The sequence below is a fragment of the Salvia splendens genome, chromosome 21, assembly GCF_004379255.2.
Source record: "Salvia splendens isolate huo1 chromosome 21, SspV2, whole genome shotgun sequence".
Taxonomy (NCBI): Eukaryota; Viridiplantae; Streptophyta; class Magnoliopsida; order Lamiales; family Lamiaceae; genus Salvia; species Salvia splendens.
The window spans coordinates 2,125,895-2,141,509 of NC_056052.1; the positions used below are offsets into that span (position 1 = coordinate 2,125,895).

General features: G+C 34.4%; 2 protein-coding genes across 2 annotated transcripts; both read left to right on the forward strand.

Annotated features, from left to right (window-relative positions):
* The first annotated feature begins 3,305 nt into the window (after positions 1–3,305).
* LOC121784494 (pectinesterase-like) lies at positions 3,306–6,555 on the forward strand. The gene is made up of 2 exons (XM_042182637.1): positions 3,306–4,371; positions 5,734–6,555. The coding sequence occupies exons 1-2, from the start codon at positions 3,378–3,380 to the stop codon at positions 6,423–6,425; spliced, it is 1,686 nt and encodes a 561-aa protein (XP_042038571.1). The 5' UTR covers positions 3,306–3,377; the 3' UTR covers positions 6,426–6,555.
* Positions 6,556–12,313: 5,758 nt separating this feature from the next.
* LOC121785019 (mitochondrial uncoupling protein 5-like) lies at positions 12,314–13,674 on the forward strand. Its single transcript, XM_042183342.1, has one exon. It carries the CDS (start codon positions 12,564–12,566, stop codon positions 13,521–13,523), a length of 960 nt encoding a protein of 319 aa, XP_042039276.1. The 5' UTR covers positions 12,314–12,563; the 3' UTR covers positions 13,524–13,674.
* The last annotated feature ends 1,941 nt before the right edge of the window (positions 13,675–15,615 follow it).

Consider the following 15,615-nt stretch of genomic DNA (forward strand, 5'->3'; position numbering starts at 1 on the left):
AATTTGAAAGTATGCCGTTTTACATATACTAATATCTCAACAGTGTTATGCACGAAACATGATATTTTATTTAAATTATATACATATATATTACTCCCTCCGTCCCGTGTTACTTGCACGTATTTCCTTTCTGGGCGTCCCAAGTTATTTGCACTCTTTCCATTTTTAGTAAAAATTATCACCTACAACCGTAATATTTGACTTTGTCTATCACTCATTCCTTAATCTCCGTGCCGAAAAGGAAACGTTCAAGTAACGCGGGACGGAGGGAGTATTATATTATTATGCATCAAAATAGAAAATAAAATTTTTAATCATTTATTATATTTGAATCTGGTTGGGAAAGGATATTAATAAATGTAATTTAACCCTACAAAATGGCCAAAACCTTTTGATAGGACTATTATGCTATACATAATTTAATTTGGAATACTTTAAAATAGATATTGTAAATCATTACAAAATTTTAAAAAACTAAGTAGTAATATAATTATAATAATATATTATTGCAATACAACGGTAAAAGCAATAATTAAAGTAGGGTGCCAAACTACTAATAGATAAAAAAACATTAACCACAAAATAGTTGAGAGAATGAATTAGTGGCCCAAAACAAGCATTACTAAGAGGCAAAAGGAAAAATATCATCATTCAAAAAACTGACTCTATGTTAACCGAGACAAAATTTTGCAGTAAATTCAGTGAATAATATAATTTGAAAAAAAATAATGAGTGAATGAGTGATTATATAAATTATAGGTAACCAAAAATTCTCAAAGGTAACCAAAATATATATAATTCTCTTCAAAAACCTTTCACTTTCACTTTCACCTTCACCTCTTAATTATGATAAAAGTTTACATGAATTAAAAAAACTTTTAAACTTCCCAAAGTTTAAAGCCTACAAATTTATATCTATGCATCTATAAAAAAGTGTTTCTTTTTTTTAAAAATGAATAGATTGTTTTCATGAAAAGTTAATGTCTATTACCAAACCGTGATAATATAAAAAAAAAACTAAATTTTAAAACGCGCATTCATGAGAAGTTAATTATAATGTGGATCATTTAATTTTTCATACCCGTCTTGATAGTTAGACTAAGGAGTACAAATTTAAAACTCAGTTGATTACATATTTTAATTATTATAATATTATTGAGAACAGTATATTAAAATTGGAAGAATGTTGGACGATTGATATCATTTGCAATTTTGTAAATTTTTAATCAAATAAAATTAAATAAGTTTTAAAATAAAATAATACGAACATTAATAGTATTAATTAAAACAATGTCTGAATAGGTTTCAATCATCCAAATTTTAATATTGTTAGGATCGATCTGAATTCTTATTTAATATATTACATTACAAAAAGTCAGAATTACAGTTTTAAAAAATCTATACAATTCTACAACGCATGATACGCATCCAATAAAGCAAAAACCTCCATCATCTTCTTAGGCGAACCTTCTTGTTACATTCTCGTCTCCTTCCACCTCAGCCCTCCTTTTAATCGTCAACAATGATCTCTTCTAGGTTTTCTACCTGCCTCGACGGTTGTGGAGGCGTCATGGAGGAGGAGTGGTGAAGCTAGAGAGTGGCGGTGGGTGACTAAACATTTTTCATCTGAAAGCTTTTAGGCGATGAAATTACTTTCTTCCGATCGCACCTCAAACTCGTGGGCTTCAATGCTTCTAAAATACAAGTTAAAAATGCTGGACAACAAATGAAAGAGAACATAGTAATGTTATGAGTTTTGTCATGTGTATCCACCTACAACTCCTTGCCTCCTTTTATAGTCACAAATTGAAAATGTAAAGAATCATAGAATTAAACTATCATTAAGTTATTAGAGGTTACAAGAAAATGGAAAGCCAACATATTTTACAAACTCTTAAACTATAATAATAATAATAATAATAATAATAATAATAATAATAATAATAATAATAATAATAATAGTGATCATGCGTTGCATATATTTATTTAATTAGTGATCATAATTTATTGATTAGTGTTTATTCAAATTACGTGCTTATGTAATTTAGTGTATATAGTATTTCTCTAGTTTATTAAAAAGTTAATGACCCTCTTATTATTTTAAAAAATCACTTCCACTTCACCTAATTATTTCAAGAATAAATAAAATATTTCCATTTCTTTAATTTTATTAAAATATTCATAATATGACAAGTCTTATTATTTTCTCCAAAACTCTAATTTTACATACGTATATATTTGGAGTACAATTCTATTTTTCAATATTGATTACATTCAATGAAAGTCTTATATTGCCATGAAACTCTCGACTAACTCTAAACAAATTCATAAACAAAAAATAATTTTAATTAATTGAAAACTAAAAATAGCCGTTTGAATATAGCTTTAGGTTGTAAAGGTGTAAGTTAGGATTCAAACCTAAGTAAAAAAATTAAGTACTCCTTCCGTGGATAAATAAGTAATGTACACTATTTTTTTTAATGTCCATGATTTATATTTTCATTTAATTTTTTATTTTGCCATACTCTAAGAAATAATTGTAATTACTATTTAATTATTATGGAATTAGTTATATTGAAATGAGAATTATAGTATTTTACAACTTTTTTTAATCAAATTTCTTTAATATTTCTAAAAACTCTCATCAAGTCAAAATGTATTTTATATACTATATCTGTCCCCGAAAAGTATGAACATTTGGTTCAGCATGAGTGTTTAACATATAAGTGGTAAAGAAATAGAGAATGAGATAAATGGTAGTGTAAGTAGTGTTACAGAAAAGCGAGCTCTACATCATTACTAGTGTAGTATAGTGTAATGGTATAAATTGTAAATAAAATGATATGTAAGGGCAACGTGTTATTTAACTATTTCAAAATTAGAAAGTTCTTACTTTTCAAGGACATACTAATAAAGAAATACTACTAGCATACTCCTTACGTCTCATGTTACTTACACTTTTCACTTTTAAGTTTTAAATTTAGGATTGATTTTTTAGTGTAATTAAATTACTCCGTATTTTAAATGTAATGAGTAATAATTTAATAAGGGAACAGTTAAATTAACTAACATGTTACTTAAATACATTAATTCTTACTTAAAATAACAAAGGATAAGTAGTTTGGGACGAGACGAAACAGAAAAGTGTAAATTACATGGGACTGATGAATTTTTTTTTTTTGTGATGGAAGGAATATTAGACAGTGGAGTATTGTTTATAATCATTTGATTTTTTAAGTGGTTTAAAATAAAAAATAAAATAAAAATATACCGACAAAAAGACAGTGAAATTATGTACTAATACTGTTTCACATATGCAACAAGATAACCTTGTTTGTTTCACACACACAGCTTACTGCTAAACATTCTCAGTAACCATGGAAACTATGCCATCAGAAAAGCTCCACAAAAACAACCGAAAAATCCTGATCCTCTCCGCATTCCTCTCTATCCTCCTCGTCGCCGCCGTTTCCATCCCCCTTGCCCGCCGCATCCACCACACCGCCGCCGCAGCCGCCGTAATAAAGTCCACCTGCGACGCCACATTGTACCCAGAGCTCTGCCTCTCCACCTTGGCTGCGGCGGCCCCAAAGACTGCCGCGGTCAAGAGCAGCAGGGACGTGCTGATCACGGCCCTGCGCTACACCATCTCCACGGTTGAGCGCAACTTCTTCACCGTGCAGAAAGTCGGCCGCGCTCGGCGGCAGTCGCTGACGGCGCGCGAGAAGGGCGCCCTCCACGACTGCCTCGAGACGATCGACGACACTCTGGACGAGCTACGCCTCAGCGAGGCGGAGCTCGTCGACCTGGGGCGGCTCGGGAACTCCTCCCTCGCCGCCCACAAGGAGAATCTCCTCACCCTCCTTTCCGCCGCCCAGACCAACCAGGACTCGTGTCTGGACGGCTTCTCCCACGACAGCGCGGACCAAAAGGTCCGCGCCGCGCTCGTCGCCGGCCAGACGCACGTCTTCCGCCTCGTCAGCAATGTGATGGCCATCATCAAGAACTTGTCCTTTAAGGAATCGGCGGCGGCAGCAGCGGAGGGGAGGAGGCTGCCGGAGAAGTGGCCGGAGTGGCTGCCGGCGGGAGACCGGCGGCTGCTGCAGGAGTCAGCGGTGGAGGCGAATGTGACGGTGGCGGCAGACGGGAGTGGGGACTACCTGACGGTTTCGGAGGCGGTGGCAGACGCACCGCTGAAGAGTAGCCGGAGGTATGTGATTCGGATAAAGGCCGGGGTTTATAGGGAGAATGTGGTGATACCGAAGAAGAAGACGAACTTGATGTTCGTCGGAGATGGCCGTACGACCACCATTATCACCGCAAGCAAGAACGTCGTCGACGGCAGCACTACCTTCAATTCCGCCACAGTTGGTTAGTCTTTCCGCTTTCAATTAAATAGTGTTCGATTTTTTAGATAAAATAATACTCCCTCCGTCTCATGTTACTTGCACTGTTGTTTTTCGGCTCGTCACAAACTCCTTGCACTATTTATAGTTTAAGTTAGAATTAATACATTTAATTAATATGTTAGTTTAAGTTAAGAGTTCATTTATTAATTGGTCTCATTCACTTAAAATTCAAATTTAATTACACTATAAAATCAATCTCAAATTTACAGCGTAGCCTAAAATGAAAAGTGCGAGTAATGAATTATCTAATTACTGGGTTAAATTAAAATGTACCCAAATAAGTCGTTTAACTAAAGTAATTATGTGATTATCCTAACTCAAGATATATTAACAGGTGATGAATTATTGGGAAAGTAGATTTACAAAAATTTCACTTTTTGAGGAGATGGGACAAAACGTTCATGTGCTGGAAACTAGTAATTTTTGGACTATTATTGGTTATTTTGTGGGGCCAAGATCCCCTGCTGTGCACAGCAGGGGCTGTGCCACACATACACACACATTTATTTGTTTTATAATAAACAAACTTAATATTTTAATATTATAATTTAACAATTAAAAATTCTATGTATGGAACAGCATCCCCTGCTGTGCTAACAGCCACAGCAGGGGATCCAAACCCTATTTTGTGACTTTCAAATCTATGGGACCATATTCTGTTTCAAATTATTTGAACATGGGGTGTACTGTTTCTGACATTTCTCCAATCAAAAATACTTTAATAACTTATCTACTGAGTTTTTCCACCGTATATGATGTAGGGATATTAATCTTCGAAAACATTTGAACTGTTATGCTATTTTTTATTGATATTAAATGATACTCCTATTAAAAGTCACACATTCTAAGAATTAATTGTGTTATTTTTTCAATCCGAATAGAATAGTAGTAGTAATATTTTTCCGATGGACTTCGATCTTGCATGGTTTAGTTACAAATCTACTACTCCACATCTCTAGTGAATTTAGGTTCATTTTTGTTTTCCATTCATCATTCATTGTTAGCACAACCGCCACACCACCCTTGTCTACTACCGTCTACAACTACTTTTTTCAATGATTCTGACCCAACAAAATTCCATGTGCTAAGACTCTTTCAAGAAAAAATAGACTTCAATTTCAAATCCAGTTGTGATCGAGGTAGACCAATCTTGCGGTCGATCCTTAAAGTCAGAAAATTCCATTAAATTTGACTTTTTATGGATATCACAGTACAACAACAGCTCCGTTTCAATTTTTTGGGGCTTAGGTTAATTTCTAGTTGGTTATTCATTATCAGCGAAGGTCGACAACGACTTTTTTCACAGTTTCTGACTCGAATGCAGCGGTGGTCGGCGGTGGCTTCCTCGCCCGGGACATCACGTTCGAGAACACGGCGGGCCCCTCGAAGCACCAGGCGGTCGCCCTCCGCGTGAACGCCGACCTATGCGCCTTCTACCGGTGCGACATACTGGCCTACCAGGACACCCTCTACGTCCACTCCCTCCGCCAGTTCTACACCGGCTGCCTCATCTCCGGCACTGTCGACTTCATCTTCGGGAACGCCGAGGTCGTCTTCCAGGACTGCGACATCCACGCGCGCCGCCCCAACCCCGGCCAGCGCAACATGGTCACCGCCCAGAGCCGGAAAGACCCCAACCAGAACACCGGCATCGTCATCCACGGCTGCCGCGTCGGCGCCACGTCGGATCTCCGGCCGGTCCAGGGCGACTTTCCGACGTACCTCGGCCGGCCGTGGAAGGAACATTCGAGAACCATCGTGATGCAGAGTGAGATCAGCGATGTGATTGCTCCGGCGGGATGGCATGAGTGGAGCGGCGACTTTGCGCTTGCTACTCTGTTCTATGCGGAGTATGGGAATACTGGCGCCGGGGCAGGGACGGAGGGGAGGGTGGATTGGGAGGGGTTTAGGGTGCTGACGAGCGCGGAGGAGGCGGAGGAGTTTACGGTGGGGAATTTTATCGGCGGTGGGAATTGGCTGCCGGAGACCGGCTTTCCTCACTCTCTTGGCCTTTGATTGTATCATTTTTGTATTCTTGCTTTTGATTTTATGTGGTCAAATAAAATGATTTGATGAAATCATTTTTTGGATTGTGGTAATCTTGAATTTTGATTTAACTAATGAGACTAGATATTGATTTGTGGCACTGATAATTTAAAACAATACATTGGATTTAAAAGGTAAGGCTGATTGAGATATTCGTATTTTTTCTCGTAAAATCAATTTAAATGTCAGATAGGTCAATCTTCGTATCGTCGATTGGTTATGGGTGGAACCTCTTTGCGATTTGGTTCATATTCCCTTCACGTGCGTGAAGTGCATTTCGATAAATAGAATTTGTACATAACATATCAAATTTCACGATATATATACGCCTCAAATACTTACCATTTTATGATCTTAATCGCTAGGTCAACATGTGCATTACATCAAATCATCATGTTAAAATAAACGGAGTCTATTCGAACAGAACAAGGGAGATTTCATACAAAATTATGTACTTTATAGTCCAAACTTTAGATATTTTTATAAAAGTTATCCTAGAGACTTTAAATAATGCAAATACATAACCTAAAGTTTTATGATTTGTAGTAATCAGCATGATCTGTACTTTAAAAGTACAAAAAAAGTTCACCCAACTATCAACTTTTGTAAAAATTACCCAAACTTAAAATAAGAGTACCAAATTTATTTTTAGTGGCGATGGGAATTCTAGTGGGCTTTCGATTGAGTCTTGGGCTTTGTTTTTCCGTAACTAATTTAAGGTGGTCTGACTGCGTAGGACGGCCCAGTCCATTAGTGAGGTGAGCCTTTACAAAATTTCAATTGATAATTCCCACTGTACCTTCATAGTTGAAACTCTTTTTTTTTCACAAGAGTTTAAGAAATGAATGTTTAATGTGTCAAGTAAATAAGAAAGTAGATAAATTAAGAGAGAGAAACAAAATTGGAAGATAATAATAAAACATTTATCAACTTCTTAAAATAATAAATCAAAGTAATAAATCAAGTATTTTATTCACAAAGTAATAAATCAAGTATTTTATTCACATCAATCCAAAAATTATGAAAAGACATGAAATCTGTTGAGCAAAACATTTAATCTTCTTTGAGTGATATAATAAGTTTCCATATCTGAATAAACAATGTCATTATTCTTGCAAATTGAGATAACCTTATTCAAGTTAGTATCTCAATCTATCATCCCTCATTTTCTATAATTGAATTGTTGTTAACATGTAAAGCCCCATCAATAATACTCCCTCCGTCCCCCAATTTGAGTCACTCTTTGACTCGGCACGAGTTTTAAGGAAAAATTTGAATGTGTGGTGTAATAAATGGAGTTAGGTAGTGAAATGTGGGGCCCCTTTGACTTTTGATGTAATGAAGGGTAATTTTGATGTCCAAAAATGGTAAGTGGGAAGAGTGACTCTTATTGGGGGACGGCCCAAAATGGAAAAGAGTGACTCAAATTGGGGGACGGAGGGAGTAGTATTTTGATCTCTTCTTTTCAATGCAAAACCCAAAATTGTCAGTGTACTGAAATATAATAATCATTATTATATATTATTATATAAAATAATCTCTCTCTTCATCCTTTCTTTGTTTTATATTGGACAATAGACTTGATAACTAGACCATGAGTACTGAATAATAAGCTTTTGAATTAAAATAATGAGAATGAACATTTTAATTTATAATAATAATAATGGTACACTCTATCCGTCCACGAAAAATAGTCTCATTTTGCCATTTTGAGATGTCCACAAAAAATAGTCTCATTTCTATAAGTGGAAAGTCTCACTTTCATACTTTACCCGCTTTTTCTCCTCTCTCTCATACGTTACTTACTTTTTCTCTTTTTCTTATTTACCAAATTTGTCATTAAAATCTGTATCGTCCACAAATTAGACTAATTTTTATGGACGAAAGGAGTATACTATACTTTTAACGGTACATTTGTAGGATACATCTGTACCCCTTGTTGTACGCTGTCAGGCAACATTAACATTTTCTATTTTCAATATTAGATCCTTTTCTTTTTTTAATATTTAAATAAAAAAAGTTTTGTTTGCTTCAAATCATTTTTATCACATCCTTTTTTACCGGCCAATATTTTGAAATCAAATTCGTTTCCATTGTACTTTTATTTCCAATGTTACATATAGTCAAAGTAATTTTGTTTTCTCTTTCTTTGAAAATAATTTATATTTTCTTGAAAAGTTCTAGATGGGCCTGACAAATTAAGACACCCTCACCAGATACAGCCTTTAGACTCGACGCGGCAAACCGGTCACGCCCATTAGTGGAATGACACGTGGCGCCTTGCTATCAAAAGTAGATGGCAAAAGGTAGAAAAATCATACTTTCTGCATTAATATATCTCCACACATATAGGAATAAATCAAACTTAGATAGTTTGTCCCCATATACACCTCAATGGCCTTTTCCTATTGTCAAATTGATTCAATTTTACCCTTTTCCATTTCACATTATACTATGCGTAATGTGGCCCTTAATTGCATTAATTTGTAGCATTATGGGTCAAGTCAACAAAGAATTGGCCTATTTACTGGCTTTTTAGCCAATTCAAGTTGAGTTAGCTGTTGACTTTGTATCACTGGACCAAAAATATTTCAAAGTTTCATAAAGAAGCTTTCAAAGCATAATTGGGTGGCGTAGTGATGGAGTAAGGTAGCAAATGGAATAGTTGTAAGCAGAAACGGACGCAGAAATTTGTTTCGAAATGATAATTTTCATATGATGGGGGGATTTTGGATAATATTTCACGTAAAATGGCAATCATAAAAAATTAGACGCGGATGAAAAAGAAGTGTATTTGTTTGGTAGAGGCTTACGTTCTTCCTTGTTTCTTAGTGTACTCGTACATGGCTGTAGTATAAAAAAGTATAGCCTAACGTGTTACTATTAAAAATTAGTAAGTTTTCAATAGAATATTAGTAGGAATTCGTAATATGATTTTCCTTGCAAGTTTTGTATTGGAATATTTATAAAATTCTAGTCATTTTCCAACGCCGAAATTATGAATTCGAGATCTAATTAAACTAACTTCATAAAAGTTGAGTTAATTCAAACAATAAAATAATGCTAAAATTGTGGCCAAATTAACTATAAATAGACCCTTTATTAACTACGAACGTTAAAATCTAATGATTTTTAACAAACTTAAAGAATTAAACTAGTACTAGATTTTATTGTTATTCGTCACCATTCTTAATGGTCTCTCGTTTTGTTCATTTTTTCTTTCATAAAAAAAGTAGTTTTCAACTCAAAAGGAAAAAAATATACTTGTGGATTTGGTGACAAAAATGAGATTTGTATTCATATAAAGTAGATTTCTTCTCAAAAAGAAAAGGATACTACGTAAATTTCGTGACAACAATTGAGATTTAACGGATCTCAACTTTGTATTAATTTTTACATGCGTATAATTAATATTTTTGGGTGATTTTAAATACCAATTTATCATTGTATAAAATAGGTGCATAAATAATAAAATAACACCATAATATTAATTAACCCCCACTTTCTTCAAATTTGTGGACTCAAGCTAGTGCATGAACTGCAGCCACTTCTGATGGCATATATTCAGTGAATATGTCTCAAGAAACCAAAAAATTAAAGAATATTTAAGGGCATAAAATCATTTGTTTCTATAAATATACACATATATTTGTTGGATCCTCTAGGAATCCAATTCTATGCTTCATGATCATAATCATTCTTTCAATTATTTTTTGGCTAAGCTACTAATTTGCTATCCCATGACTAAGAATATGTGCACATGCAAGTGTTCCATTTGTGCTTGAATGAACCTAGGATTATTCTTTTCTTGGTACTAATTCTTCTCAAGATCAATGGATCATAAATACACAAATATGTCTAATAATAAATTGTATATTGATGGAATTTAAAGATTTTCTATCTCTGTTAATCATTAGGATAGTGGAAATAATTTAAGCTGCTAGCTTTAAAATATAATTTATAAACTTAAATTGACCAAATATGCTAGTTAACCCACCTTTTGGGAGCCAGGTTATGTTTTGAAAAAATAAATATTAGGAATAGATTGTTCTTCTTGTTCATAAAGTCTTTGTTTTGAAAAATTAAAAACGACAACACCCGAACGTCTACAAATCCACTGTCACCGAATAAGAGGTTGGAGAATACGTCCCAAAAACTATCTAAATAATTCTAGTTCGTAACTAAACTAAAGGCACTAGAAAATCAATACAACGTCACGCTGCTAAAAATCATTAAAACATCAAATTTGACATGCATCGATAAGAACAAAGCTTATGAGTCTTCAATTCTACAGTTCTACTTCTAAATGATCGAACAATGTTTAAACCTCCGATTGTGAAAACATCTAAAGTCGGGCACTCTTAGTTCCTAAAGCCATTTTGGAATTTTACCTTTTTGTTCGTTTTCACGTTAAAACAACCACTCAAGCTTCTAAAGAACTTTGACCTAACTAAACTTGCCTTATTTAATGGTTAAATATTCTAATGATTTATTTCATTTTTTTTTCGTCTAGTGGTTAAATATTCTATTGATATACAGTATTTCATTTATTTTTATGTCTAGTGTTATAGAATCTCTAATTTGTAATATAGAAATCACTATTCCACTAACTTCGCTCAAGATACTCTGACTTCGTTATAGAAAAGTATTTTCTAATTTCACCGAGAATTTAGTGTTTTTTTGTTGAAGATTATAAAGTCGTCGTGTTACTTTAATATGGTCAAAATGTAACCATTCATATTATTGTGGAAATTGTCAATTTTAGAGAATAAGTAACATCCAAATTTATAATTGGTGAGGAAGTATAATATGGTTCAAATTTTACTATTATCTCCTCCAGAATAAAATAAAATAAAAAATGATTCATTTCCCAAATATAATAGCGGAGAACATAATTAGCAATATTTTATGCAAAGCTTGTGTCACGTGTTTTTTATTTGTTATGAAATCTTGCTTAATTTTATCATGGATTTGTTTTTTTTTTTTCTAAATCGTACAGGGAAAATTATGAAACAATGTAATAAAAGTTCATCATTTTTATTCTTGTGACTCGTCAAATCCAACGGTAAATGTAACTTATAGTATTATTAATTCTACCGTGTACCCTACGCATCGAAATTAAGGCTGAAATTATTGAAAAGGCCAGAAATGGAGTTAAAATTCAATGGTGCTGGTATATGATTATAAATTTATACAACAACACATGAGCTCCATTTATACACACAGTTATTAATTTTTTCTCCGTGTTATCATGACCATTGAAATTTTATCTATAATTTTTTAAATGTGTTAATTAATTTTAAGGATATTGGTCCCGGTCCCTAAAACTATAAATTTTGCCTGAAATTTGGTATTTTCCATGAACTTTAAAATTGGTCTATAATGATTAATTGCAATCATTATAATAAAAAAGAATAACAGTAGATCACAATGTCATTAATTTTGAGTATTAACCGACTAATATAAAACAATACACTTTTATTGCCATATCATATTACATCAGTTTCGACTTTTACCATCATAAAACAATGGTTAAAAATTTAAAAGCTGTGGTTTATATATTAGAAGGCAATTACCTTTGAAGAGCAAACAATTTACAATTACATTTAAATTTATATAAATTAAAAAGGCTAGAATATATAGTTGGCAAGTTACAAAAAAAATTGGTCTTAGTATATCGTAATATTTCTTAAAAAGAGAAATGTTTTGATTAAAAGGAAAATATTACAGCACAGCTCCAGCTGGGCCACACTCCACCCAAAGCCGCGTAAATATTGGGGGAAAACAATGGAGGCGAGAGAGAGTTGCGTGTGTAAACCTAGCAGCCATCCCCTCACTATAAATAGCCTCTGCTCTTCTCCTTCTCTCTTCATCCCTTCGATCGTCATATGTCTCAGCGTGCCACCATCCCCCACTTCTCCTCCATCGCTTTCGGCCACCATTCCCATCTCCTGGTTTCCAGTGAGATGAACTCCAATTCCAATTGGTCTTCCTCTTGATCAATTCCCTCAATTCTTTGCAGAAACGAAACCAATCTAATCCCAATCGTTTTTGCCATTTTAACCCCAATTCAATTTTTTTTTCTCGAGTATTTTCACCGAACACGTCATGGGCGTTAAAGGCTTCGTCGAAGGCGGCATCGCCTCCATCATCGCCGGCTGCAGCACTCACCCCTTAGATCTCATCAAAGTCCGTATGCAGCTGCAGGGAGAATCCTCCGCCGCTCCTCCTCCCAATCTCCGCCCCGCCATGGCTTTCCCTAATTCCGCCGCCGCGGCTCAGAACCTCCACGTCCCCACCATTCCTCCGCCCCGCGCCGGGCCAATCTCCGTCGGCCTCCGCATCGTCCAGCAAGACGGCGCCGCCGCCCTATTCTCCGGCGTCTCCGCCACCGTCCTCCGCCAGACCTTATACTCCACCACCAGGATGGGACTCTACGACATCCTCAAAACCAAATGGACGGATCCAAACACCAACGTCTTCCCACTAACACACAAAATCGTCGCCGGATTAATCGCCGGCGGCGTCGGCGCCGCCGTAGGCAACCCCGCCGACGTGGCGATGGTCCGGATGCAGGCGGACGGGCGCCTCCCAGCGCCCGACCGCCGCAACTACAAGAGCGTGGTCGACGCCATTTCCCAAATGACGAAAAACGAGGGCGTCACCAGCCTCTGGCGCGGGTCTGCTCTTACCGTGAACCGCGCCATGCTGGTGACGGCCTCGCAATTGGCGTCGTACGACCAGTTCAAAGAGATTATAATAAAGAAAAATGTAATGGGGGACGGGCTCGGGACGCACGTGACGGCCAGCTTCGCGGCTGGGTTCGTGGCCGCGGTGGTGTCGAATCCCGTGGACGTGATCAAGACGAGGGTGATGAACATGAAGGTGGAGCCTGGGGTGGCGGCGCCCTACAACGGCGCGATGGATTGCGCGATGAAGACGATTAAAGCTGAGGGGCCGTTCGCGCTTTACAAGGGTTTTATTCCGACGATTTCGAGGCAGGGGCCGTTTACGGTGGTGCTGTTTGTGACGCTTGAGCAGGTGAGGAAGTTGCTCAAGGATTTCTGAGGAAGATGTGATGATGATGATGAAGAAGGCTAGTTTAGTCTTTTTTAGAATATTAGTAATTAATATGGTTATGGTAATTTGGTTTAATTTCGATTTTGTGTAATTTTGTATTTTAATGGGAAGAAATGGTTTAGTTACGTGTTTTGATTTATGATGCTTGAAATCCAAGTAATTTTCTTTTAAATTTTGTCGATTCTTGGATTCGATTTTACGTATTGGGTAACGTGATGATGTTTCTTCCTTTTTTGTTTTGTTTATTCCTTATAAAATAGATATGGTAACAAGAATTTTAATTAGATACATATTCACATTGGTAAATGGCAAGGGCATAGTAATTATTTTTTTCCTTTTGGGAAATTGACAACTCATTTTACTTTTTTCCACGAAAGAGGGTGAAAATAGTGTTTTTTACTCGTTCAAATGTTTTTTTCCTTTTCTGAAATTGACAATTCTTCTTTTCCACGAAAAAGGATGAATATAGGTTTTTTTTACTCGTTTACTAAAAATTTTCTGCTTAGGTAAATAAATACTAATGATATGTTTTGTCTCTCATTTAAAAAATTGCGCTTTAAAAAACATCGACTATTTTAATTGACAAAGAATTATTAATATTTTAAGGATTTCCTTTTTTTTTCTATTTGTCAATTTGCAATTCTATTAATATGAAGTTGGTTAGGCTGATTGCAATCTTTTTCTTTCTTGTTATACCATTAATTTGTTTATAAAACCAACATATATCAATATTTATATTTAAAAGCAAATATTAAGAATGCTCCGAACCCACAATACGAGATTTAAACGAATTGTTTTTTCGGTGCATTGAGCATGCTCGATTCAAACCACCACTCTTCAAATAAGTCGAACAAAGATCTATTTATATCATAATCGTGTTACATAATAGGAGATAAATGGAAACTATCGCTATTAACATATTTTGGCCTTAACCTAAAAATAATGGAAAATTGATTTCTAAAATCCAGTAAATTTGAATCTTTTGAGGAGAAAATATTCTTGATGCGTAAATATATGCCCATCTGCGCTACTTTTAGAGGAGAAAATATTCCACTTCAGATAATATTTCATGGTCTTGACATACCAAATTGACAATATGATTTGGTGTGACCAACTAATAATTTTTTGACAAGTGTTATCAATAACCATGTGTATTATGGAAACTAAATAAACCTAATATATGGAAGATTTAATCAATTTATTGGCCTTTATTTCTTTTATTTGAATTTTTTATGCATATAAATTTATATCTTATTTTAAAAAATTTTATATTATACTATTAAAAATTGAAATTAATTAATTTGAACTTTATTAGCATATTAATTAATTAATTACAACTCTTAATATATTTTATAACATGTAAAAATAATTAAAAAATTTTAAGAAAGAAAATAAAATATTAATAGTGAGACAACACTTACATTTGTTATGCAACGGTACAAATTAATTTATATGCATCAAAATTCAATAACATATACAGTAAAATGTTAAAGATGGAAGAAAACTTATTTTTTTATGAATATTAATTAATTAATATGCCAAGAAAATTAAATTGTAATCATAATAAATTAATATAGTAAAACGATACTTTATTTTTTGGATGCATTTAGTTTCAATATTATATATAATTATACTTGTTAGCATATTTAGTTTCAATATTATATATAATTGCATTTAGTCGAAGAAATAAAAGCATAAAAATGCGAAAAATACTTTAGATGCATTTAGTTTCAATATCATATATATTACACTTGTTAGCATATTTATAAATTCATTCCAATATTTAATACTTAAATAGTACTATACTATAAAAAAATTAAAAATAAGAAAATAAAATTTATGTGCATCAAAAATTTCAATAAAAGAAGTGAATGCCAACAAATTGATGAAAAGTTCCATATATTAGGTGTATTTAGTTTCCATATTATACATAATTATTTATTACACTCGCCAAAAAACTATTAGTTGGTCACACCAAGTCATATTGCCAACTTGGTATGCCATGACCATGGAATATTTTCTCACTTTTAGAGGACAATATACATTTATTACTTTAATGTTATTATTTTTATTTATATGC